The 24,173-nt window shown below is 43.0% G+C and overlaps 1 protein-coding gene across 1 annotated transcript in view; it reads right to left on the bottom strand.

Annotated features, from left to right (window-relative positions):
• The window catches only part of ILK (integrin linked kinase), a 307,235-nt gene extending 296,751 nt beyond the window's left edge, over positions 1–10,484 (bottom strand). The window contains exon 1 of the mRNA XM_044072783.1: positions 10,255–10,484. Within this exon, the coding sequence (XP_043928718.1) occupies positions 10,255–10,343 (89 nt within the window). The 5' untranslated portion in view covers positions 10,344–10,484. The remainder of the gene's footprint in view (positions 1–10,254) is intronic.
• Positions 10,485–24,173: the final 13,689 nt, after the last annotated feature.

Below are 24,173 nucleotides of genomic sequence, written 5' to 3'. Positions count from 1 at the left end.
GTGATATGAAGCATGTCTAACTTTGTCTTTCTGTCTTTGTCTTGCAGCCTGATTGTTTCTTTTTGCCAAGCACTGAGGTCATTTCTAGAAGCAAGTAGAACTCCATTCTTAGCCTCCTTCTAAGCCATCCAGTATGCCTTCGACGCCTAGTTTGTCTTTTCCATGTCCCACTTAGTCCTGCACTCATCCTTTCCTTTACTTCCTCAGTCACCTCTTTTTAAGTACCTTATTTCTATCACTTGCTTGGCCACATGTTTTTTCTGTAGTCATCCCACATCCTGTTTTGAGGTGCTGCCATTTTTCTTCGTCTAAGTCTGTTTCTTCCTCTACTTGTCTTGGGGTAATTGAGCACTGAGTATTATCTTGTTCATTCTCACCTTTTAAATGGGTTCCATTAATGGGTGAATTACAGATGGAAACATTCAGCATGATTTGGGGGAAAGACCCCCACAGAAACACAAGTAGATAATGCAATGGCCGGAGATAATGCATTGGCCGGAGGTCAGGATCAAACCTTGTACCTTGTGCATGGGAGGCGAACACCTTAACCGCTTCGCTATCTGGTCTCAATCCCTCTCAGGGCAATAAAAATATACATCTTCAATCAGTTAAGTTCTTGCCAGTGGTGAGAATCAAACCCTGCACCTTGTGCTTGAAAGGCATATATCTTAACCACTGTACCATTAGCCTTTCAGATGCAAATGAGTTTAAAAAAAAGGGGTTTCAGCTTCCTGATTCTCCTTGCATATCAGTCTAGTCAGCCATATGGGTCAGTAGTTTCCTGGGTCTATTAATGGCCCAGCCCTGTGCAAAGGGATAATTATTGCTTTCCTTCACTCTACTGGAGCAAAGCCTGCCTGGAGACTGTGCTTAAATAGAGAACTGAATTGGTGTGCTAGACCATGGTTGAGCAATTTACAAGGCACCCTGGGATTCCATCAGGTTTCATAGATGCTGTGTCTCTAGCTTTAGAGAGTGCAGTGACGACTTCTTTTGTAATATCAGGTAAAGGAATCATAGGGAAAATTTCATCAGAAGTGACCTGATGTGATAAAGGGGTGAACTTTTTGTTGAATGTAAATGCCAGCACCTTTACTATGTCTTTTAGGTGAATGTTAGCACTGTCTTCTTCAGCCAGCTCAGCACGTTTTTGAGTGTTTCCCTTAGGATTTCTGACATAACTAAAAATAGTTTACAGTTATCCTTTGCATAGAAATCTATTTTAGTCTCCCATTTAGCTTTTGCAGACTTGACTAGTTTCCTGATTTGACTGTTGATACTGATGTGGGATTATTTTCCGTTGAGCACTCTCCTGGTTAGTTTTAGACAGAAATATCTGCCTTCTGTTGCATAGTCTGTTTATGATTCCGATCCTGCTATATCCGCCATCAGTCCTGTGTTGGGCTGAATGCCCTCCCTGTACCTTCAGGTATACTGAGTGTTTCTCATTGTACTCAGAGGGGATCCTGGAACTAGCAATGGCATGGTGGGAGACTTTGCCATTGGTCAGGCTGGACATGGAGTAGCACAAATGAGTCTAGCCTGACCAATACTCCTTCTCTACTCTCATCATAAGGCAGTAAAGTTTCCATGTTTTTCTATGTCCCTTGTTTCCTGGTGGGCCTGGTGATATGAAGCATGTCTAACTTTGTCTTTCTGTCTTTGTCTTGCAGCCTGATTGTTTCTTTTTGCCAAGCACTGAGGTCATTTCTAGAAGCAAGTAGAACTCCATTCTTAGCCTCCTTCTAAGCCATCCAGTATGCCTTCGACGCCTAGTTTGTCTTTTCCATGTCCCACTTAGTCCTGCACTCATCCTTTCCTTTACTTCCTCAGTCACCTCACCTCTTTTTAAGTACCTTATTTCTATCACTTGCTTGGCCACATGTTTTTTCTGTAGTCATCCCACATCCTGTTTTGAGGTGCTGCCATTTTTCTTCGTCTAAGTCTGTTTCTTCCTCTACTTGTCTTGGGGTAATTGAGCACTGAGTATTATCTTGTTCATTCTCACCTTTTAAATGGGTTCCATTAATGGGTGAATTACAGATGGAAACATTCAGCATGATTTGGGGGAAAGACCCCCACAGAAACACAAGTAGATAATGCAATGGCCGGAGATAATGCATTGGCCGGAGGTCAGGATCAAACCTTGTACCTTGTGCATGGGAGGCGAACACCTTAACCGCTTCGCTATCTGGTCTCAATCCCTCTCAGGGCAATAAAAATATACATCTTCAATCAGTTAAGTTCTTGCCAGTGGTGAGAATCAAACCCTGCACCTTGTGCTTGAAAGGCATATATCTTAACCACTGTACCATTAGCCTTTCAGATGCAAATGAGTTTAAAAAAAAGGGGTTTCAGCTTCCTGATTCTCCTTGCATATCAGTCTAGTCAGCCATATGGGTCAGTAGTTTCCTGGGTCTATTAATGGCCCAGCCCTGTGCAACGGTATAATTATTGCTTTCCTTCACTCTACTGGAGCAAAGCCTGCCTGGAGACTGTGCTTAAATAGAGAACTGAATTGGTGTGCTAGACCATGGTTGAGCAATTTACAAGGCACCCTGGGATTCCATCAGGTTTCATAGATGCTGTGTCTCTAGCTTTAGAGAGTGCAGTGACGACTTCTTTTGTAATATCAGGTAAAGGAATCATAGGGAAAATTTCATCAGAAGTGACCTGATGTGATAAAGGGGTGAACTTTTTGTTGAATGTAAATGCCAGCACCTTTACTATGTCTTTTAGGTGAATGTTAGCACTGTCTTCTTCAGCCAGCTCAGCACGTTTTTGAGTGTTTCCCTTAGGATTTCTGACATAACTAAAAATAGTTTACAGTTATCCTTTGCATAGAAATCTATTTTAGTCTCCCATTTAGCTTTTGCAGACTTGACTAGTTTCCTGATTTGACTGTTGATACTGATGTGGGATTATTTTCCGTTGAGCACTCTCCTGGTTAGTTTTAGACAGAAATATCTGCCTTCTGTTGCATAGTCTGTTTATGATTCCGATCCTGCTATATCCGCCATCAGTCCTGTGTTGGGCTGAATGCCCTCCCTGTACCTTCAGGTATACTGAGTGTTTCTCATTGTACTCAGAGGGGATCCTGGAACTAGCAATGGCATGGTGGGAGACTTTGCCATTGGTCAGGCTGGACATGGAGTAGCACAAATGAGTCTAGCCTGACCAATACTCCTTCTCTACTCTCATCATAAGGCAGTAAAGTTTCCATGTTTTTCTATGTCCCTTGTTTCCTGGTGGGCCTGGTGATATGAAGCATGTCTAACTTTGTCTTTCTGTCTTTGTCTTGCAGCCTGATTGTTTCTTTTTGCCAAGCACTGAGGTCATTTCTAGAAGCAAGTAGAACTCCATTCTTAGCCTCCTTCTAAGCCATCCAGTATGCCTTCGACGCCTAGTTTGTCTTTTCCATGTCCCACTTAGTCCTGCACTCATCCTTTCCTTTACTTCCTCAGTCACCTCTTTTTAAGTACCTTATTTCTATCACTTGCTTGGCCACATGTTTTTTCTGTAGTCATCCCACATCCTGTTTTGAGGTGCTGCCATTTTTCTTCGTCTAAGTCTGTTTCTTCCTCTACTTGTCTTGGGGTAATTGAGCACTGAGTATTATCTTGTTCATTCTCACCTTTTAAATGGGTTCCATTAATGGGTGAATTACAGATGGAAACATTCAGCATGATTTGGGGGAAAGACCCCCACAGAAACACAAGTAGATAATGCAATGGCCGGAGATAATGCATTGGCCGGAGGTCAGGATCAAACCTTGTACCTTGTGCATGGGAGGCGAACACCTTAACCGCTTCGCTATCTGGTCTCAATCCCTCTCAGGGCAATAAAAATATACATCTTCAATCAGTTAAGTTCTTGCCAGTGGTGAGAATCAAACCCTGCACCTTGTGCTTGAAAGGCATATATCTTGACCACTGTACCACTAGCCTTTCAGATGCAAATGAGTTTAAAAAAAAGGGGTTTCAGCTTCATGATTCTCCTTGCATATCAGTCTAGTCAGCCATATGGGTCAGTAGTTTCCTGGGTCTATTAATGGCCCAGCCCTGTGCAACGGTATAATTATTGCTTTCCTTCACTCTACTGGAGCAAAGCCTGCCTGGAGACTGTGCTTAAATAGAGAACTGAATTGGTGTGCTAGACCATGGTTGAGCAATTTACAAGGCACCCTGGGATTCCATCAGGTTTCATAGATGCTGTGTCTCTAGCTTTAGAGAGTGCAGTGACGACTTCTTTTGTAATATCAGGTAAAGGAATCATAGGGAAAATTTCATCAGAAGTGACCTGATGTGATAAAGGGGTGAACTTTTTGTTGAATGTAAATGCCAGCACCTTTACTATGTCTTTTAGGTGAATGTTAGCACTGTCTTCTTCAGCCAGCTCAGCACGTTTTTGAGTGTTTCCCTTAGGATTTCTGACATAACTAAAAATAGTTTACAGTTATCCTTTGCATAGAAATCTATTTTAGTCTCCCATTTAGCTTTTGCAGACTTGACTAGTTTCCTGATTTGACTGTTGATACTGATGTGGGATTATTTTCCGTTGAGCACTCTCCTGGTTAGTTTTAGACAGAAATATCTGCCTTCTGTTGCATAGTCTGTTTATGATTCCGATCCTGCTATATCCGCCATCAGTCCTGTGTTGGGCTGAATGCCCTCCCTGTACCTTCAGGTATACTGAGTGTTTCTCATTGTACTCAGAGGGGATCCTGGAACTAGCAATGGCATGGTGGGAGACTTTGCCATTGGTCAGGCTGGACATGGAGTAGCACAAATGAGTCTAGCCTGACCAATACTCCTTCTCTACTCTCATCATAAGGCAGTAAAGTTTCCATGTTTTTCTATGTCCCTTGTTTCCTGGTGGGCCTGGTGATATGAAGCATGTCTAACTTTGTCTTTCTGTCTTTGTCTTGCAGCCTGATTGTTTCTTTTTGCCAAGCACTGAGGTCATTTCTAGAAGCAAGTAGAACTCCATTCTTAGCCTCCTTCTAAGCCATCCAGTATGCCTTCGACGCCTAGTTTGTCTTTTCCATGTCCCACTTAGTCCTGCACTCATCCTTTCCTTTACTTCCTCAGTCACCTCTTTTTAAGTACCTTATTTCTATCACTTGCTTGGCCACATGTTTTTTCTGTAGTCATCCCACATCCTGTTTTGAGGTGCTGCCATTTTTCTTCGTCTAAGTCTGTTTCTTCCTCTACTTGTCTTGGGGTAATTGAGCACTGAGTATTATCTTGTTCATTCTCACCTTTTAAATGGGTTCCATTAATGGGTGAATTACAGATGGAAACATTCAGCATGATTTGGGGGAAAGACCCCCACAGAAACACAAGTAGATAATGCAATGGCCGGAGATAATGCATTGGCCGGAGGTCAGGATCAAACCTTGTACCTTGTGCATGGGAGGCGAACACCTTAACCGCTTCGCTATCTGGTCTCAATCCCTCTCAGGGCAATAAAAATATACATCTTCAATCAGTTAAGTTCTTGCCAGTGGTGAGAATCAAACCCTGCACCTTGTGCTTGAAAGGCATATATCTTAACCACTGTACCATTAGCCTTTCAGATGCAAATGAGTTTAAAAAGGGGTTTCAGCTTCCTGATTCTCCTTGCATATCAGTCTAGTCAGCCATATGGGTCAGTAGTTTCCTGGGTCTATTAATGGCCCAGCCCTGTGCAACGGTATAATTATTGCTTTCCTTCACTCTACTGGAGCAAAGCCTGCCTGGAGACTGTGCTTAAATAGAGAACTGAATTGGTGTGCTAGACCATGGTTGAGCAATTTACAAGGCACCCTGGGATTCCATCAGGTTTCATAGATGCTGTGTCTCTAGCTTTAGAGAGTGCAGTGACGACTTCTTTTGTAATATCAGGTAAAGGAATCATAGGGAAAATTTCATCAGAAGTGACCTGATGTGATAAAGGGGTGAACTTTTTGTTGAATGTAAATGCCAGCACCTTTACTATGGGCAGGATTCACGAAGCCTCCGTGTAAGAATTATAACTCTTACACGGAGGCTGCAGTTAAACGGAATGATGTCAGCATGCTCAGCATATTCATGAGAGCATGCTGAATCACACCTAAGTCTAACACGGTCCGTGTAAGACAGTAGTCGGCGTGTCCGTAGACCAAGCCCTGTAAGCGGACACGCCCCAAGAAGAGTAAAAGTGCCCAAAGTAAACACCCACGACAGTCCATGGAAATGTGAATAAACACAACACAACACATGCCCCCACAGACTATGAACAGAAAATATATAAATAAACATGTTATATATTTTTTTTAAATTGTAAAAATGTTTTACCATGAGTGCGCTCGTTTGCGCGGGCGTGCCCGTAGCTCAGCTACAGTTAGCAGTCAGTGGGAAAGCATATAAGAATTAAATATGGAAAGTAAACCATGTAGCAATAGCGTAGCGGTAGAGATGTCAGCTGCAAAACAGGCATTCATGGTTCGAGCCCCCACACCTCCAACTTTTATTTTTAGCAAAATAAGCATGAAACAAGTCCCTGACAAACATGTACACATATAAAATCACATTTTATATAAAATGTAATGAAATAGTCCATTTATTTGGAAGAAATGTGAGGTAACAAAACAATAAAAAAATGCCAGATGTGCCTATAGCTGAGCTAGTTTAACAAGGTGAGTGCATCTGCCCGTAGGTGAGCAGTGGTTTAACAAGTGCAAAATGAGTGCCCGTAGCTGAGCATTGATTTAACACACTCAAACTGTGTGCCCCTTGCTGAGCTGAGCATACTATGTGTGCTGACAGCCAAATGAGGCGTAAGCCAGCGAACCCCGTTTGCACGGAGCTGTGCACCGCGCAAACAAGCTAACCGGCGGGCAACGTTGAGCAAGCTGTAACAAAACTGCCTTTACACAGACAAACCCCCTAGCCTGCCTAGACAGTCATAAAATATAAAAAGCAGTGGCCAGGTTTGAACCCCGGATACTATACACCATAGTCAAGGTACAGAACCACTAATCCATGACAGCAGTGCTTTTAAATGCAATAATAGCTAATATATAGGAATGAATACAAACTGGAGCATGACAATGCAGGTTTACTGAAGTTGATACAATTCCAAAATGGCCAATCACAGATATGTGTGGGAAAAACGGACTATATAAGCCCCATAGGCGGAATACACAGCATAAACGATTGTAGAACTGACCTGCAGGCAGAATGACAGGAGTAGGAGATGGTAGTTGCTTTCGAGCACAGAGATGGGGTGTTGAGTAGTCCAGGTACATGGTGTGGCTCCTAGTCCATAATCATGAGGCCCAACTCATGCAGGGCCAGGTCCGCTGGGGAGCATACAGGGCCGAGGCGTGGGACCGGTTGGTTCATGATCTCACCAGTGCCACAGGGATTCCAAGGACTGGTGAGCAGGTACATCACCACCATGCGGACCTGAAGAGACGCAAGCAGGACCACCTGAACCTTTGGATCCAGGAGGCCCGGCAAACACCCAACGCCCCACTACTGAGAAAGTTACATTTAATTATGTATGTAAGAAATTAAACTTGCTGATATTATGGAGATGTGTATTCCAATATTACTTAATTTATACTACAGCTGCAGGTGTCCGTTCTGCGAACTGCAGAGCCTATGGCGATAGGCTGGTGCGGTTGCGCCACCAGGCAGGTCAGTAATCCACTACCAGTAACTGTAAAGAAATATAAAAGTATGACAGTCAGCAAAAGAGTGCAGTGTAGTCAGTAAGGAATAAAATGTGCAAGTAACAGTGTGAAAGTGTCTGCAAGTATTGCTTGATTACAAAAGTGTGTTTCAGCCTGTAAGTTAAACTGAAATATGAAACTGTCTGACATATATTCTGAAATAAAAATGCCCTACCTGTAAGAAAATAGTACACAACCTGCAGCAGGCTGAAAAGTATAGCTGCAGAAGATGATGAAATCACATGTGTGAAATATATCCCTGTTGAAATACTGAAACATGACATAAGTGAGACTGCTGGAAAGGATTGTAATAACTACAGGTAAAACATGTCAATAAAGCCTAGAGGTAAGTACCATCCTGAATAGTAAAATAAAAGCAAGTGAGAGAGTGTGAGAAAGTGTCATGAATCCAGCAATACAGTAAAAATAACCCCTGAATAAAGTATACTGCAGTTAAGACAGAATGAAATGCATGTGAGATTCAAAACCAAACAGCGAAATGTGTTCAAAGTGTTGCTGCATCTGGAATGTGTATCCACAATCTGCATATGTTGCTCTCAGTCTGCAATATGCAGATAGGATGATTGTCTGATATACCAAACATCCACACTTGTCTACAGCTATATAAAGCAAATGTAGCAGGATGATGTAGCTGAACAAAGCTAGATATGAATGTGTATGAAGAACAATAAAATGTATATTGATGTTGCAGTAACAGTCCTATCACCAAATTGAAATAGTTATCATATAGGAAACTGTAGTTAGAACAGTAGTGTGTATATAACTGTAGCTATTAGAAATGTACAGCATATGTATTGTTATTCGAAGGTGTTAATATTATTTTCTTTACCCCACCCTATAACCACATATAACCCATTCCACGTGAAAATGGTATGTGCAATCACAATTAACAACCCTGGACGTTTGTCCTGTTGGGTCATATATATTTGCATGTCCGTTGATGCATCTGCCCTGTTCATACATCCACACCTGATGGCCTGTTGCCATCAATTAACCCTGCATGTTGTTGGACTGTGTATTTCTGTTCAAATTATGCATGTGTTATGCACGCTGTTCAATGGTGTGAATATCTGGGTGTTTGGTTAATGGGAATACTAATGCATGCTGTTACAACTAATTGTGAATGGTATTATATGTCACTAACCCAAACTGTCATGACATAATGCAAAACATAGGACAACAGGGAAGGCGGGTTCCAGTGGACCCACCTCTCCCACCTCAGCTGGCGAGTGCACCTGGCACTAGTGCCGAGTCCAGACCCTCCTCCGGTGGCCCTGTGCCACCTGTGGGTAGAAGCGCTGCAGGGGATGGGGCTCGCCCCCCCCACTGCAAGTGGGCCAGAGTAGAACCACCAGTCACCCTCCGTAGCATCCGGACTGTGGTGCGTAGGGAGATTCGGGACTCTGTTCTCGAGCCCCTACGCCAGCTCGAGGCACGGGTGGTGCAACTAACGGGCATGCCTCTTGCCCGGCCTACACAGCCCCCAGCACAGCCCAGTCCTGGGCAGTGAAGGAACAGTGGCAACTGCCTATGGGTGGGGATATCAGTTCCACTGTTGCCATCTGTGGGCTCATGGGCTCTGGATATCCAAACCTCTGTCCCCGTCAATTGTGTAACGCCCCCACACGTGTCATACACCGCCCCTGTATGCGTCTTGTTTGTCATGTCTGTTTACCTACCCAACCTACCTCCTCAGCTGTAACAACTTCCTTCACCTGACATACCACTCTCACCTGAAAAAAAAAAAAAGGCACTCTGTACCCACAAAAAAATTACGCCCCATACATAGCTGCCCATTCTGCACACATGTCTGCTGGACATGGAATCTATCAATTACAATTGGCTGTACAACAAGTATTATTGTTGTCCTGACACCTCTCTCAGGGGTGGAAGGTTTCAAATGTCACACCAAATTACATGCATACGCACAGCTGTTGCTGATGAAGAAATGGGCAGCTATGGGCCTTACCTACATCCCTCCTGCACATCCCAAGCTTGTTTCCCTACTGTCTTACCCTCTTTGTGACCCCTTTTTCACCACTTTCCTGTCTCCCCATTTTCTTTTCTTTCAAAGAAAATAGCGCGGGTGTGCGCCAGAGTAAGCACCGTTAAGCGGTTGTAAGCGGGTGTGCGCGTGTGTGCGTGGAGCTAACCGCCAGTGCGCATGTGTGAGCTCCGTGCAAACCAGCGCTAACCCGGTTACAACTGCTTAAAAGTGCCTTAGTCACTTTGATTGACAGGTCCTGTACTCAAAAATGAAAAACAAATACTGCTAGGTGAAGCACCTTCAGTATAGCAGAGTCCAGACAAAAACATAAATATCTGAAGGATGCACCATAAGCTGTATGTTTCAATAAAAACTCACGAACTCCATGAAACAAACAGATAAAATCCAACGTTTAATTGCTAAAAACAGGAAAAACGGACTGCAGTTAGGTAAGCGCTTTCACGTTTGTTACAACGCTTCTTCAGACATCAACAGGCAGTCAAACAATTTTTTGTTTAAATAGTGACAGCAACAGTGACATCACTACCCTTGATTCAAGTCATTCTCCGTATTGTCTAGCCATAATCTCACTGCTACAGCATTCCCTTCTCGACACTGGGTGAAAATGTCATCCATTCTTGTTACTCTCTGTTCAAATCACAATTTCTTATATGCCTTGGCTCAACAGTATCAAGATGTCTTCAAAAGTCTCAAACCAAATTGCTAAGCACCGTTCATAAGCCCAAGCAAAATCCATTGGAATCCAGTTTCACAGCATTACCTGTAATGTCCTCGTGTCATATAATCATCTGCCTTTGTCTACAAAGCCGATATTTTCTTCAAACAACCTTCACATAACCAACCTACTCTCAACCAGCCTTATGTTGTGACCATGTGTTCTCTGAGCTGAATGCTATTGAACATTACATTCCACTATAACCGGTAAAACCTTCATTTAAGATTGCTGAACTAAACGAAACATGCTGTGAAACTGGAAAATTGTTGTAACTATTTAAACAAAAAATTTTTTGACTGCCTGTTGATGTCTGAAGAAGCGTTGTAACAAACGTGAAAGCGCTTACCTAACTGCAGTCTGTTTTTCCTGTGTTTAGCAATTAAACGTTGGATTTTATCTGTTTGTTTCGTGGAGTTCATGAGTTTTTATTGAAACATACAGCTTATGGTGCATCCTTCAGGTCCTGTACTCAGTTCAAAAGCAAAATAAAATCCCACTGTCAGTCCCGAATCCAGGACCTTGGAAACACTAGTCTGTATGACCTACCACTAAGCCAAGACTCTTATACAAAAACATTGTGCTAAAATAAATATGACATGTAATAGTAGGGATGAATGTAAAGGGAATATAGGATGTGTAGTACACAAAGCATGTCATGTAGAATTACTGTCAAAACTACTGGATTTCCATAATAGTAGTGTGTGAACAGAAACAGCCATGCTAGTTGGTAGCTTGTAGATAATAAGGTAAGTTAAAGTACATATATAAATGTATGTATATGTACATATATATATATATATATATATATATATATATATATATATATATATATATATATATATAGTTGTAGGAGTCATTGTGCATACACACTTGCTACAGGGAACATGAGAGAGGAATGGAGAAATGTGAATATACAACACAGCCTGAATCATGAGAGAGATACTAACCTTTACACTCACAGAACACTGTCCACAGCATACCAGCATGGTCCCCGCCCTCACAATCTGAAAGGGCAACGCCTATCCCACATACCCTTTTATAGCACTGACCTGAAATCACAGTGAGAACTGCAATCAGTACACAACTGGCTGTATGCAATTAGCAAATGCTGGCTTGCAATTGGTGCAGAGGCCATCACATAGACCTATGCAGATACCTACAAAAGCATCCAGTGCTAACACTCCCCACATGCAATACATTCATTGCATTGTCTGTAAGCAGAAAGAGGGAGGGTGAGAAGTGAGAGAGAGAGAGAGAGAGAGAGCAAAAAAAAATAATAATAATTATACACTGTGACTCTGTCACCCGAAGCTGTCAGCACTGACAGTAGCAGCAGCAAGCAGAAGCAGTGGTAATGCAACCAGCTGCAACAAACAAAGTTAATGTAAAGTAGCAGGTTAATAGTGTGCATACTGTGAACCCTCCAAATGTGTCATAGGTCTGTATCCATAGGTATCTCCATGTGATATGTTGTGTGTATGTAGTTCCACCAAAAGGGGATGACCATACATTACATGTCAATCAGTCTTAGGCCATGATCCTGGCACCAGTTGTCTATGTGTTGGCCCAGCAATGGCTGTAGTGACTGCTTTGAAAGGACAGCCAGGTTCAAAAGGCAGGATCAGCCCATCCCAAAGGCACACTGGCTGAGAACAAGTGTCTGCAGGTACCCGATATCACTGCATATGCATCCCATACTGCATAATTCCATAGCTTAGCAGACCAGGCCCATTATGCATATGATGTGGTAATTCCCAGGGTCAGTCAAGGTGCCCCCTTAGTGGTGTGGGACCACTGTTGCTGTATGCCACTGTCCAGGTACATATCCTGTAGTACGGCCAAGATAAATTATCAGTATTATATGCAGTAGTATGTCCTCTCGTAGTGCCGGTAGCACACATCCAGGGATACCACGAGGTCACAGTGATGCTGTGTGTTCTTCTCTGCTGAGGGTGGCCCTCACCTGGACATGTGAGATGATAGAGGGGTTACATCCAGCTGTGATAAATATTTCAACTGGTGGGGGAGAAGGAGGGGGGATACATGCACCGAACATGTCTGCAAGATTGTTGCCAATATCCGTGTGTTTGGTGAATGTTAAGTAGGTGTATATTAAGACAGAGCATATCTGAGGCATGTGGTCCATATGTGTAACATAACTGAAGAAGGCCTTGTGGTCATCCATAGTGTTTATGTCCATTTCCCTCCCAGAGTAGGCCATGGCCATTGTTATGACGGACCGTAGCATAGTACCAGTGCTGACCACAGATGCCTTCCTTTAATGTGAATGTGCTCTGCCCTGCAGTAGCCTCCTGCTATTGTTATACAATCTGCCTCTGTCTGGGGTCCACTGGACAGGATGCCTAACCTTTGTGCATAGGGTCTGGGTTAGAAATGTGTGTGCTAGTTTCATGCAATCTGTGGCATGTCCATGGTAAGCATCTGCAAAGGGGTCAGCAGTGTGGCTTGTGGCTTCCACTGGCCCAGTGTGCTGCATGGATACCATCTCAGTCCCAGCAAGTGACTAACTGTCTAATCACATACATATCAAAGTAGTCTACTGTGGTGGTGGTGGTTGTGGGATATGTATATCCAGGCCGAGTAACTTCTGTCCACATCACAGTAGTGGGCAGTGTCCCACATATAGTACCTTGGGATGAACCCCGAGAGTGAGGTTGTGCATTGCACCTGTCAGTGTGTGCTGACCGATGGGGCATGCTACTATGTTGTGTGGAATGTGGCAGGTATTGTTGCACAGGTGTTGGCTGAGCACTGATATCTGGCCATGTACCTGTGTATCCACCACGACACACACACATGTAACATACAAGAGTAGTAGTATATCACTACACATGAGTATCATGTATAGTATGTGTGCCATATATTGCTGACATGGTCTGCTGATATCCTGTCTGTGTTCTCTTCCAGGGAGATAGCGCAACAGCATAACCCCGCCTACTCTGTGGCGGAAGATGAGGAGATCCACCAGAGCCTGGTGCAGGAGTATGACATCCTGTTTTCCCGCACCAGTCAGAATCAGCAGGAGAGGGCCGCACTGTGGCAAGACCTTGTCCGTAGGGTAAATGATATTGGCATGCATAACAGGACATATGAGCAGGTACAACATCACTGCAGTGATTTAATCCGAAGTGTCCGTCAGCGTGCATCAGATATCCACAGGCAACAGGTCACCACAGGAGGTGGGGTGGCCACACATCCCCCCTCACCAGACTGGAGGGGCTACTCCTAAGTGTTGTGGCTCCAGCCCCGGAACACCAACAGCAGTACACCTGCATTATGATGGAGGCTGGTTCCACACAGCAGCACGACATGGAGCGTGCAGGTAATATGCCATATGTACACTTGACTGTTCTGTACACTATATCATATGCAATATCAATGGCACAGTTGTGCCCACTGACATTAATCTCATCATTTCTGCAGGTCCCTCCAGGGTTACAGCAAGGCAGGCCATCCATGCTGGTGAGTGTGTTTAACATAACCTATAATAGTCCTGATAATGCTAGTAACAGCAGTGTAACTCAGTAGTGCTCTGTGTGTATACTGTGGGGTGTGCATGTGTGCATGTATGCAGGTATGCCTGTGCCCATGTGTGCATGTGTGCAGGTGTGCCTGTGTCCACGTGTGCATCTGTGCATGTGTGCATGTGTGCCTGTGTCCACGTGTGCATGTGTGCATGTGTGCACGTGTACACATGACCACGTGTGCGTGTGTGCATGTGCCCATGTGTGCATGTGACCACGTGTGCATGTGTGCATGTGGCCATGTGTGCATGTGTCCATGTGTGCATGTGTCCACGTGTGCATGTCTGCATGTGTGCATGTGTGCATGTGTGTCTGTGTGCATGTGTGCATGTGTGCATGTATGCCTTTGTGCATGTGTCCACGTGTGCATGTCTGCATGTGTGCCTGTGTCCATGTGTGCATGTGTGCCTGTGTCCATGTGTGCATGTGTGCCTGTGTCCATGTGTGCATGTGTGCATGTGTGTATAAGTGCATCACTGGTAACAATGTCTGGAGACTGTAAACTGTGTTTCCTGTCTTCCTCCCACAGGTTCTGGGGCTGCTCTGGTGACCTGCAGCAGGGAACCTGAATCCTGTGCCACGGCTACTGGTAATGATGATATTTTTGTAATGGTACAGGAAGGTGTGTCAGGGTCTGCCATTGGTCAGCCAATTGACAGTACACAGCTGTCAACCCCATCATTGTGCACATTCATCCTGCCTGTACATCCTTTTTCATCATTGTCCCTAGGTGATGGACAGGATACAGTGGGCATAGACCAGGGTAATGTGGTACCTGTGGCACATGCGTCCCCACACAGCAGCCATGGGCAGGGTCCTCCGAAGGTACCACACAGACAGTTGCCCATGGGTTCTCGTGGGAGCATCCGTGGGCGTACTGCCTCTGGCTGACATGCCCAAAGAGCTCTGTCAACCTCAGCTATGTTTCAGACTGTCATGCAGGCACAGTCACGTATGGAAAGGTACACCAGACAGAGTCTGAGGGAGCTGGGAGCATGTCGCACAGCCATGACAGACAGTATGCGTGACATTGCGGATGCTATCCGTAACTTCACCGATGTCATGGACAGACGTTGTGGGGACATATTACAGCAGTTCCACAACCAGATGTCCATGAACCAGGGCAATGGTGGGCGTTTGCGGTGTCAACGTGGCCGTATGCCGGCAGCAGCAGCTGGCAGTCGGCGCAGATGACAACAGGCTCGCGCACGCCCCCATAGTGCCAGCAGCAGCCCCAGCAATGCTGGGTCTGTGCTGTCATCGGAACGCCCCAGGAGACCACGTGCATGTGGCTCTGGACAGTCCCAACAGGGACTTGTGTCCAGTCAACACACCCCCGCTTCTGATGACAGTACCCAGTCTGGCTTAGTACTGTAGCACCCCTGCCAGGCACAGGTACCGTGTCCGTGCACACAGACACTGATCTGTATGGCCTGCCAGGTGCAGTCTGTGGCTGTCCACAAACCCCTGTATATGGCAGCCATGAGGTGGAACTGTGTGCGTGCATACACACATGCAAAATGTTAACACCTAGGCGACCACATACATGCACATACTGCACCAACACTGCCCCACCCTGTACTGCTGCCCCTCACCAACACACATACACACACATGTCAATTGGTGTTATCAGTGGCTGACTCAGGCATACCTAATCCACACCCTGTGCATATGATGACACTGTGCCACCTCCTGCAATCTCCAACATAATTGCGGGAACAGGAAAACACGTTGCTGATGCACAGGGTGACTACATAGAAGTGTATTAGTAGTATCATGTTGGTAACAGTACAGTGTGCTGTTATGACTGTGTGTTTATCCCAGCATGCCTGCTGCAGTAACTGTATGAATGTCCTGAATTGTTATCTGCACCCATAGTACATACCAAAGTATAACAGCTGCACATAATTGCATGCCAGTGGTAAGGTTGTCAACAGATAGCCGCATACATGGGTAGCACAGGGGGAAGGCTAACGCAAGTAGTGATATGCAATGGTGGACATGTACAGTAATGGTGTCAAGTTGCCCACAATGACTATGCCATGTGGATGTTCGTGCATGTAGATATGTGTGCAGTACCAATGTAATCCAAATCACAAATAAGTATGACATAATATCAGTTCTACCATGGGCATCTGTGCTGTATATTCCTGGGTACATGTTGATAGTGCCTAGATATTTGCATTGTTACTTACTGTTATTGTTACCCCTTCTTTGTTGTATAATGCACTACTTCCAGCCCTGTTTACTGTAGCTTTGTTTGCATGCATGTTCGCTTGGGGTTCCCTGGAACACTGCTTACACCTGCAATGCAGAGTTACAGTGCTTCTGTAGACTTCTAGTGACATCTCCATAGTGTACGATACGTATGTCAACTTTACACATGACAGAACGTCACTGTCTGTCCTGTATGCATGTACGTTGACTGTGACACATTGCACACGTCTTACCTGGCATTTACCCACGTGTGCAGTCATATATGTCAGTGCTATGAAACAGTAGCAGTACACCCACACATACACACCTTCAGTATGTTGATCCCCATTGGCCCTATGTGTTGGTACTCACCATGGCAATCACACTACTAGGGTAGCATGTGCAAAGTTAACCTGTGAATCGCCTCTATGGTCCAGTTGTGGTTTATGTGAGTCATGTGTCAATGTCACAGCTGCCACATGTATGCAGTCAGCCATCACCCTTGGCCAGGAATGTACAACACATGTGTGGGATGCCACCACACAGCCAATCTGGAGACTGGTCTCTCTGAACCCAGTAATGCCATACCCTGTCAGGTGGCATGTCATATATGCTACATCCTGGACAAACGTCAACACCAATCCCTGCTGCTACTATTGATAATATCCCTGAAGATGTTCCTGATAGTTTTGACCAGTTCTTTACTGAGACATTTCAGGCCCTAGCTAGCCATCTACCTCCTAGCTCCCCTGGTCCTGAAAGTAGCACCCCTAGAAAACTACTTGCGTTCAACTGCCAACCAGTCGCCACTTCACTTCTCCATACCTTGATTGAAACAGTGAAACCCACTACACTTTCTGCTGATCACCTCCTTGCTGAGTACCTATCAAAACCAGATGATGCTATTGCTTATCCCGTCTCAAAGGTAATCAAAGGAACCATGGTAGAATCTAACTTTCCCACCATCTGGAAAATGTCATATGTAATCCCACTTCACAAAGGAGGCAGCTCTACTGAATTCTCCAATTATAGGCCAATAGCTATACTCTCTCCACTTGCAAAGATTATGGAAACTTTCATCACAGACAATTCATGCACCACCTAATCCAAAATCGCATTATGGCAGACACTCAGCATGGCGTACGTCCTCATCACAGCACTACTTCAGGCCTCCTAGCCTTTACTAACACCATAAACCATACTTGCAACATTAATTATATATCCTCAGCCCTCTTTTTGGATCTTTCCAAGGCATACAATATGGTTGATCACCAACTTGTACTCCACACCCTGCAAACACTGTCTAGATACTGGAGCCTTCCAATGGTTTCAATCCTACCTGCATGGTCGACAGCAGGCTGGCCTGGCCTCTGGCAGAACAAACTCTCTAACCTTCTACCTAACACCCTCAGAGTACCACAAGGCTCTATACTAGGGCCCTTGCTGTTCTCCATCTTCATTAATGACCTTTATACTGTCATCCCAAAAGTCAGCTGTGTTCAATATGCTGAAGACTCTACTCTGATCTGCTCAGCCACATCTCCAGTAGAGTTACGGTCAGCTACCCAGACCACCTTTAATACAATAGAAAACTGGCTTTCTGAACATCGTCTGATCCTAAATCCCAGATAAACTAAACTGCTGTTATTTCACCAACATGCAGGTCTACTGCTTTCACCGTTACCATAACATCAACTGATGGCACAATAATCTCCCCTGACCCATCTCTGAAACTATTAGGTGTCATCATAGACAATAATCTCAGATGTGACCTACATGTTAACCAGATTATCAAAGCCATCAATAGAAAACTAGTGTCACTTTACAGAATTAAATCCTTCCTAGCCCCTCCAGCTAAAGGTGCCATAGCTCGCTCACACCTTGTTTCAACCCTTCTGTATGCATCCCCTCTACTCTTGAATATGAACAAGACTGTCCTTAACAAACACTCAATTTGCTACAATCACATTGCCAGGTTTGCCAGTGGGCTGCCTTTTAGGACACATCATTGCATCAATCTAAATCAGCTTGGTTGGCTTGCAATACCCAGCCTAATACAGTATAACCAACTGATTATGGTCTATAAAATCCTCTATAATCCAGACAATACTCCTGCACTTCAAATATTATCACCCCCTATAACAATCCTAGACCGCTTTGATCCTCTAACAAATTACTACTTCAGACTAGCAAGTTTAATAACACAGCCGGTGATTCTCTCTTTGCAAACCCTGTAAGTAGATCCTGGAACTCACTTCCAGCTGATATTACCCTACATTCCACCTTTGGCCAATTTAACAGTAGATGCACAAATAGAAGAACAAGAAGGTGCACCATGTGCAGCAAAATTTTAGACAAAAACTCTCTCCTTGGAATAATAAAACCACGTTTATTGTATGAACAATAAAAGAATCAGCTGCAAGGTAAGCGCTTTCGCGTTATAACAATGCTTCATCAGACATAAAAATAATAAAAAATAATTCCACTTAAATACATGTCCTGATGTCACTTCCCAATTAAAAACAACGAATCAGAGTTCTAATACACAACATATGTATCAAACAATTAAAAAAACGAACAACAAACAAACGGGTGGTGATGAATGTAAAGACATGATTATTAAACTGGCCATGTTAGCTAAAAGTATAAAACTAGTGTCGAAGTGGTCTGCTGGACAGAAATGGCTTCAACGTCACTCTGTCATTTAGGCCAAACTTGTGTGCTTGCAGTTTGAGTATCCATTTAGCCTCCCTTTCTTCTGTGGTGTTTCTAACGTTGCCTAGTCGGCTGGTGGTGGATACTAATTCTAAAACCTGAAATTTAAAATTGTGTGAGCATCCTTTATCTAAAATGTGCTTAGCTAGGGCATTGGTGGTATTGCCCTTGTTAATGGCATATAGGTGCTCCCTCATACGCTCCCTTAGAGATCTTGTTGTCATGCCTACGTAAAAAGTATTACAGGTCTGACAAACAGCAACATAGACCAAATTTGTGGATCTACAATACGAATATTGTCTAAAATTATAAGAACGTCCTGTCACAGGATGGGTAAAATTATCAGAGCAGTGTACATACTTGCACTGATTGCAAGAACTGCAACTAAATGTACCTGTTCTGTGTAGAGTTCTAGTACTCTGATGGGCCCTGTCGTAACAAAGTAATCTGTTGAGAGACAGCATATTTCTGTATGCTACTCTAGGTCTCTCATCAACTAAGCTCTTAATCCGTTCATCGACCATCAACAATCTCCAATTCCTATTCAGGACATCCAATACATGGTGATTCCTGTTAGTAAAAGGGATGACTATCCTATTTATGGTTGCTGAATGGCTGGTTGTTTTAATAACTTCATGGGGGTATGATCTATTGATCAGTGGTGCCCCTATATTCTCCCTACAACTTTCACCTCTTGCAATATCTGCATGCACCTGTGTCTGATTGTGTCCTCTAGATATAAAATTCTTAGCTAGTACTGACTTATGGTGATCAAAAATACTATCTTGAGATGTCAACTTGGATATCCTTATTGTTTGATTACTCACTAAATTCTGATGCACATGCCTAGGGTGCATGCTGGCCCGATGCAAGAGATTGTTCCTCCAGCATGGTTTCCTAAAAAGCTCTGTGTCAAAGCCAGTAGTTCCCTTTATTATCTTAACATCCAAAAATTCAATGGCGTCTACAGAATAGCAACATTCAAAACGTAAAAAATCAGTTGTCTCATTAAGGTAGCTCACAAAAGTTAACAGTTGCTCAATGGTACCTTCCCAAAGTAAAAAGACATCATCCACAAACCTATTGTAGTATCTGAGATGTTTTTTGTGATCAAGACTAGTATTAAAAACATATTGATCTTCCCATTGTGCCAATACCAAGTTGGCATAGGCATTGGCACATGGGGTGCCCATCGCAACCCCTTTCGTTTGTAAATAGTACTTATTTTCATAACAAAGAACATTGTTCTCAAGAACAATTTCAAGGAGTGACATACACTTGTTGATGGTATTAATGGATGTTCTTTTCTTAGTTAATAGTGCTCGAATATACTCCATACCAACATCATTGGGTATTGATGTAAATAACGATTTTACATCAAGTGTGACTAACACTATGGATGTTGAAGGAGAGGACTTACTATAAATAGCTAAGTTTTCTAAAGTGTGGTGTGTCTCTTAGAACATGTTCCACTTCTGAAACAATAGGTTTAAGCAATTTGTCTAGATAGATGGATAGAGGTTCTGTCAGCCATCCGACTAGACACAATTGGTCTTAAGGAGAGATTCTTCACATCCTTGTGGATCTTTGGGAGGCCCTGAAGAGGGAACTAGAGGCTTGTCAACCAATAAATACAAATAGAGGTCATTGTCGATGATCATGGTTAGCAATAAATCATATAAACTGGCATGTACTTTCCTAATTAAATCATTTAAAACACAATTAGAAATGGGGAGGTATGTCTCCCTGTCAGCTAGCATAGAGAACATTTTGTCTAAATAATCAGATTTGTCCAGAATCACAATGGCTCCACCTTTGTCCGCTTGTCTTATTACTATTTGATCATTACACTTCAAGTCTGCTAGAGCAGCTTTCTCACCAAGAGTCATATTGTAAAAATCAGGCTTAGCATGTCTGTCATTGTAAAGGTCAAACAGGTCAGACTCACAGGCCTGTTCAAATGCCTCTAGTAAAGGGTGCTGTGGAGGCATGAAAGTAGATGGTTTCCTAAAGGGTCTATACATAGTATTACAAGCACCAATATCTTGGCCAAATAATAACTTAAGACCCAAATTCCTGGTAAATAGTTTGATATCAACAATGATATCAGTCATGTCATTACATCCAGAGGGTATAAAACCCAACCCTTTATTCAAAATAGAAAGCTCATTGCTACTCAAAGTGTGTTGAGAAAGATTTACAACTAAGTTTTGGATCTCGGTACCTTCTTCGTATTTTGAGAAGTCTCGTCCATATTCTTCCTCTTCCCCACTCTCCCTTGGGGCGACCAAGTCCTTCTTTCGTGTGGTTTGTAGGGAAGTGGAAAAGAAGGCAGGCCTTCGCCCAAACCAAAAACTTCATCCTCTGCTGATATCACAAAGGGATCCATGGATAATTGTTTCCTCCGAACGTCAGGGATCCTATGACTAGCGGTAATATCCAAGGTGGATGGTGAATCCACTAAGGCTTCATTGTCGGCGTGTATTTCGGCTTGAACAACTAGTCGACGTTGCAACTTGTAAATCTTTCTCAACACACTTTGAGTAGCAATGAGCTTTCTATTTTGAATAAAGGGTTGGGTTTTATACCCTCTGGATGTAATGACATGACTGATATCATTGTTGATATCAAACTATTTACCAGGAATTTGGGTCTTAAGTTATTATTTGGCCAAGATATTGGTGCTTGTAATACTATGTATAGACCCTTTAGGAAACCATCTACTTTCATGCCTCCACAGCACCCTTTACTAGAGGCATTTGAACAGGCCTGTGAGTCTGACCTGTTTGACCTTTACAATGACAGACATGCTAAGCCTGATTTTTACAATATGACTCTTGGTGAGAAAGCTGCTCTAGCAGACTTGAAGTGTAATGATCAAATAGTAATAAGACAAGCGGACAAAGGTGGAGCCATTGTGATTCTGGACAAATCTGATTATTTAGACAAAATGTTCTCTATGCTAGCTGACAGGGAGACATACCTCCCCATTTCTAATTGTGTTTTAAATGATTTAATTAGGAAAGTACATGCCAGTTTATATGATTTATTGCTAACCATGGTCATCAACAATGACCTCTATTTGTATTTATTGGTTGACAAGCCTCTAGTTCCCTCTTTCAGGGGCCTCCCAAAGATCCACAAGGATGTGAAGAATCTCTCCTTAAGACCAATTGTGTCTAGTCGTGGATGGCTGACAGAACCTCTATCCATCTATCTAGACAAATTGCTTAAACCTATTGTTTCAGAAGTGGAACATGTTCTAAGAGACACACCACACTTCTTAGAAAACTTAGCTATTTATAGTAAGTCCTCTCCCTTCAACATCCATAGTGTGTTAGTCACACTTGATGTAAAATCGTTATTTACATCAATACCCAATTATGTTGGTATGGAGTATATTCGAGCACTATTAACTAAGAAAAGAACATCCATTAATACCATCAACAAGTGTATGTCACTCCTTGAAATTGTTCTTGAGAACAATGTTCTTTGTTATGAAAACAAGTACTATTTACAAACGAAAGGGGTTGCGATGGGCACCCCATGTGCCAATGCCAATGCCAACTTGGTATTGGCACAATGGGAAGATCAATATGTTTTTAATACTAGTCTTGATCACAAAAAACATCTCAGATACTACAATAGGTTTGTGGATGATGTCTTTTTACTTTGGGAAGGTACCATTGAGCAACTGTTAACTTTTGTGAGCTACCTTAATGAGACAACTGATTTTTTACATTTTGAATGTTGCTATTCTGTAGACGCCATTGAATTTTTGGATGTTAAGATAATAAAGGGAACTACTGGCTTTGACACAGAGCTTTTTAGGAAACCATGCTGGAGGAACAATCTCTTGCATCGGGCCAGCATGCACCCTAGGCATGTGCATCAGAATTTAGTGAGTAATCAAACAATAAGGATATCCAAGTTGACATCTCAAGATAGTGTTTTTGATCACCATAAGTCAGTACTAGCTAAGAATTTTATATCTAGAGGACACAATCAGACACAGGTGCATGCAGATATTGCAAGAGGTGAAAGTTGTAGGGAGAATATAGGGGCACCACTGATCAATAGATCATACCCCCATGAAGTTATTAAAACAACCAGCCATTCAGCAACCATAAATAGGATAGTCATCCCTTTTACTAACAGGAATCACCATGTATTGGATGTCCTGAATAGGAATTGGAGATTGTTGATGGTCGATGAACGGATTAAGAGCTTAGTTGATGAGAGACCTAGAGTAGCATACAGAAATATGCTGTCTCTCAACAGATTACTTTGTTACGACAGGGCCCATCAGAGTACTAGAACTCTACACAGAACAGGTACGTTTAGTTGCAGTTCTTGCAATCAGTGCAAGTATGTACGCTGCTCTGATAATTTTACCCATCCTGTGACAGGACGTTCTTATAATTTTAGACAATATGCGGATTGTAGATCCACAAATTTGGTCTATGTTGCTGTTTGTCAGACCTGTAATACTTTTTACGTAGGCATGACAACAAGATCTCTAAGGGAGCGTATGAGGGAGCACCTATATGCCATTAACAAGGTCAATACCACCAATGCCCTAGCTAAGCACATTTTAGATGAAGGATGCTCACACAATTTTAAATTTCAGGTTTTAGAATTAGTATCCACCACCAGCCGACTAGGCAACGTTAGAAACACCACAGAAGAAAGGGAGGCTAAATGGATACTCAAACTGCAAGCACACAAGTTTGGCCTAAATGACAGAGTGACGCTGAAGCCATTTCTGTCCAGCAGACCACTTCGACACTAGTTTTATACTTTTAGCTAACATGGCCAGTTTAATAATCATGTCTTTACATTCATCACCACCCGTTTGTTTGTTGTTCGTTTTTTTAATTGTTTGATACATATGTTGTGTATTAGAACTCTGATTCGTTGTTTTTAATTGGGAAGTGACATCAGGACATGTATTTAAGTGGAATTATTTTTTATTATTTTTATGTCTGATGAAGCGTTGTTATAACGCGAAAGCGCTTACCTTGCAGCTGATTCTTTTATTGTTCATACAATAAACGTGGTTTTATTATTCCAAGGAGAGAGTTTTTGTCTAAAATTTTGCCGCACATGGTGCACCTTCTTGTTCTTCTATTTGTGCATCTACTTTTTCATTGGAGGTGCTTTATCCAGCAGGGATTATTCGTTTTTTGTGACAATTTAACAGTAGACTCAAACAACATTTGTCACTTAACTGGCTATGTCAATGTATCAAGCCTGGCTAACTCAAATGTGTAA

The sequence above is a fragment of the Protopterus annectens genome, chromosome 5.part1 (assembly GCF_019279795.1).
Source record: "Protopterus annectens isolate FY-2018-M chromosome 5.part1, PAN1.0, whole genome shotgun sequence".
NCBI classification, from domain to species: domain Eukaryota; kingdom Metazoa; phylum Chordata; order Ceratodontiformes; family Protopteridae; genus Protopterus; species Protopterus annectens.
This window is presented reverse-complemented; position numbering and strand designations above follow the sequence as displayed.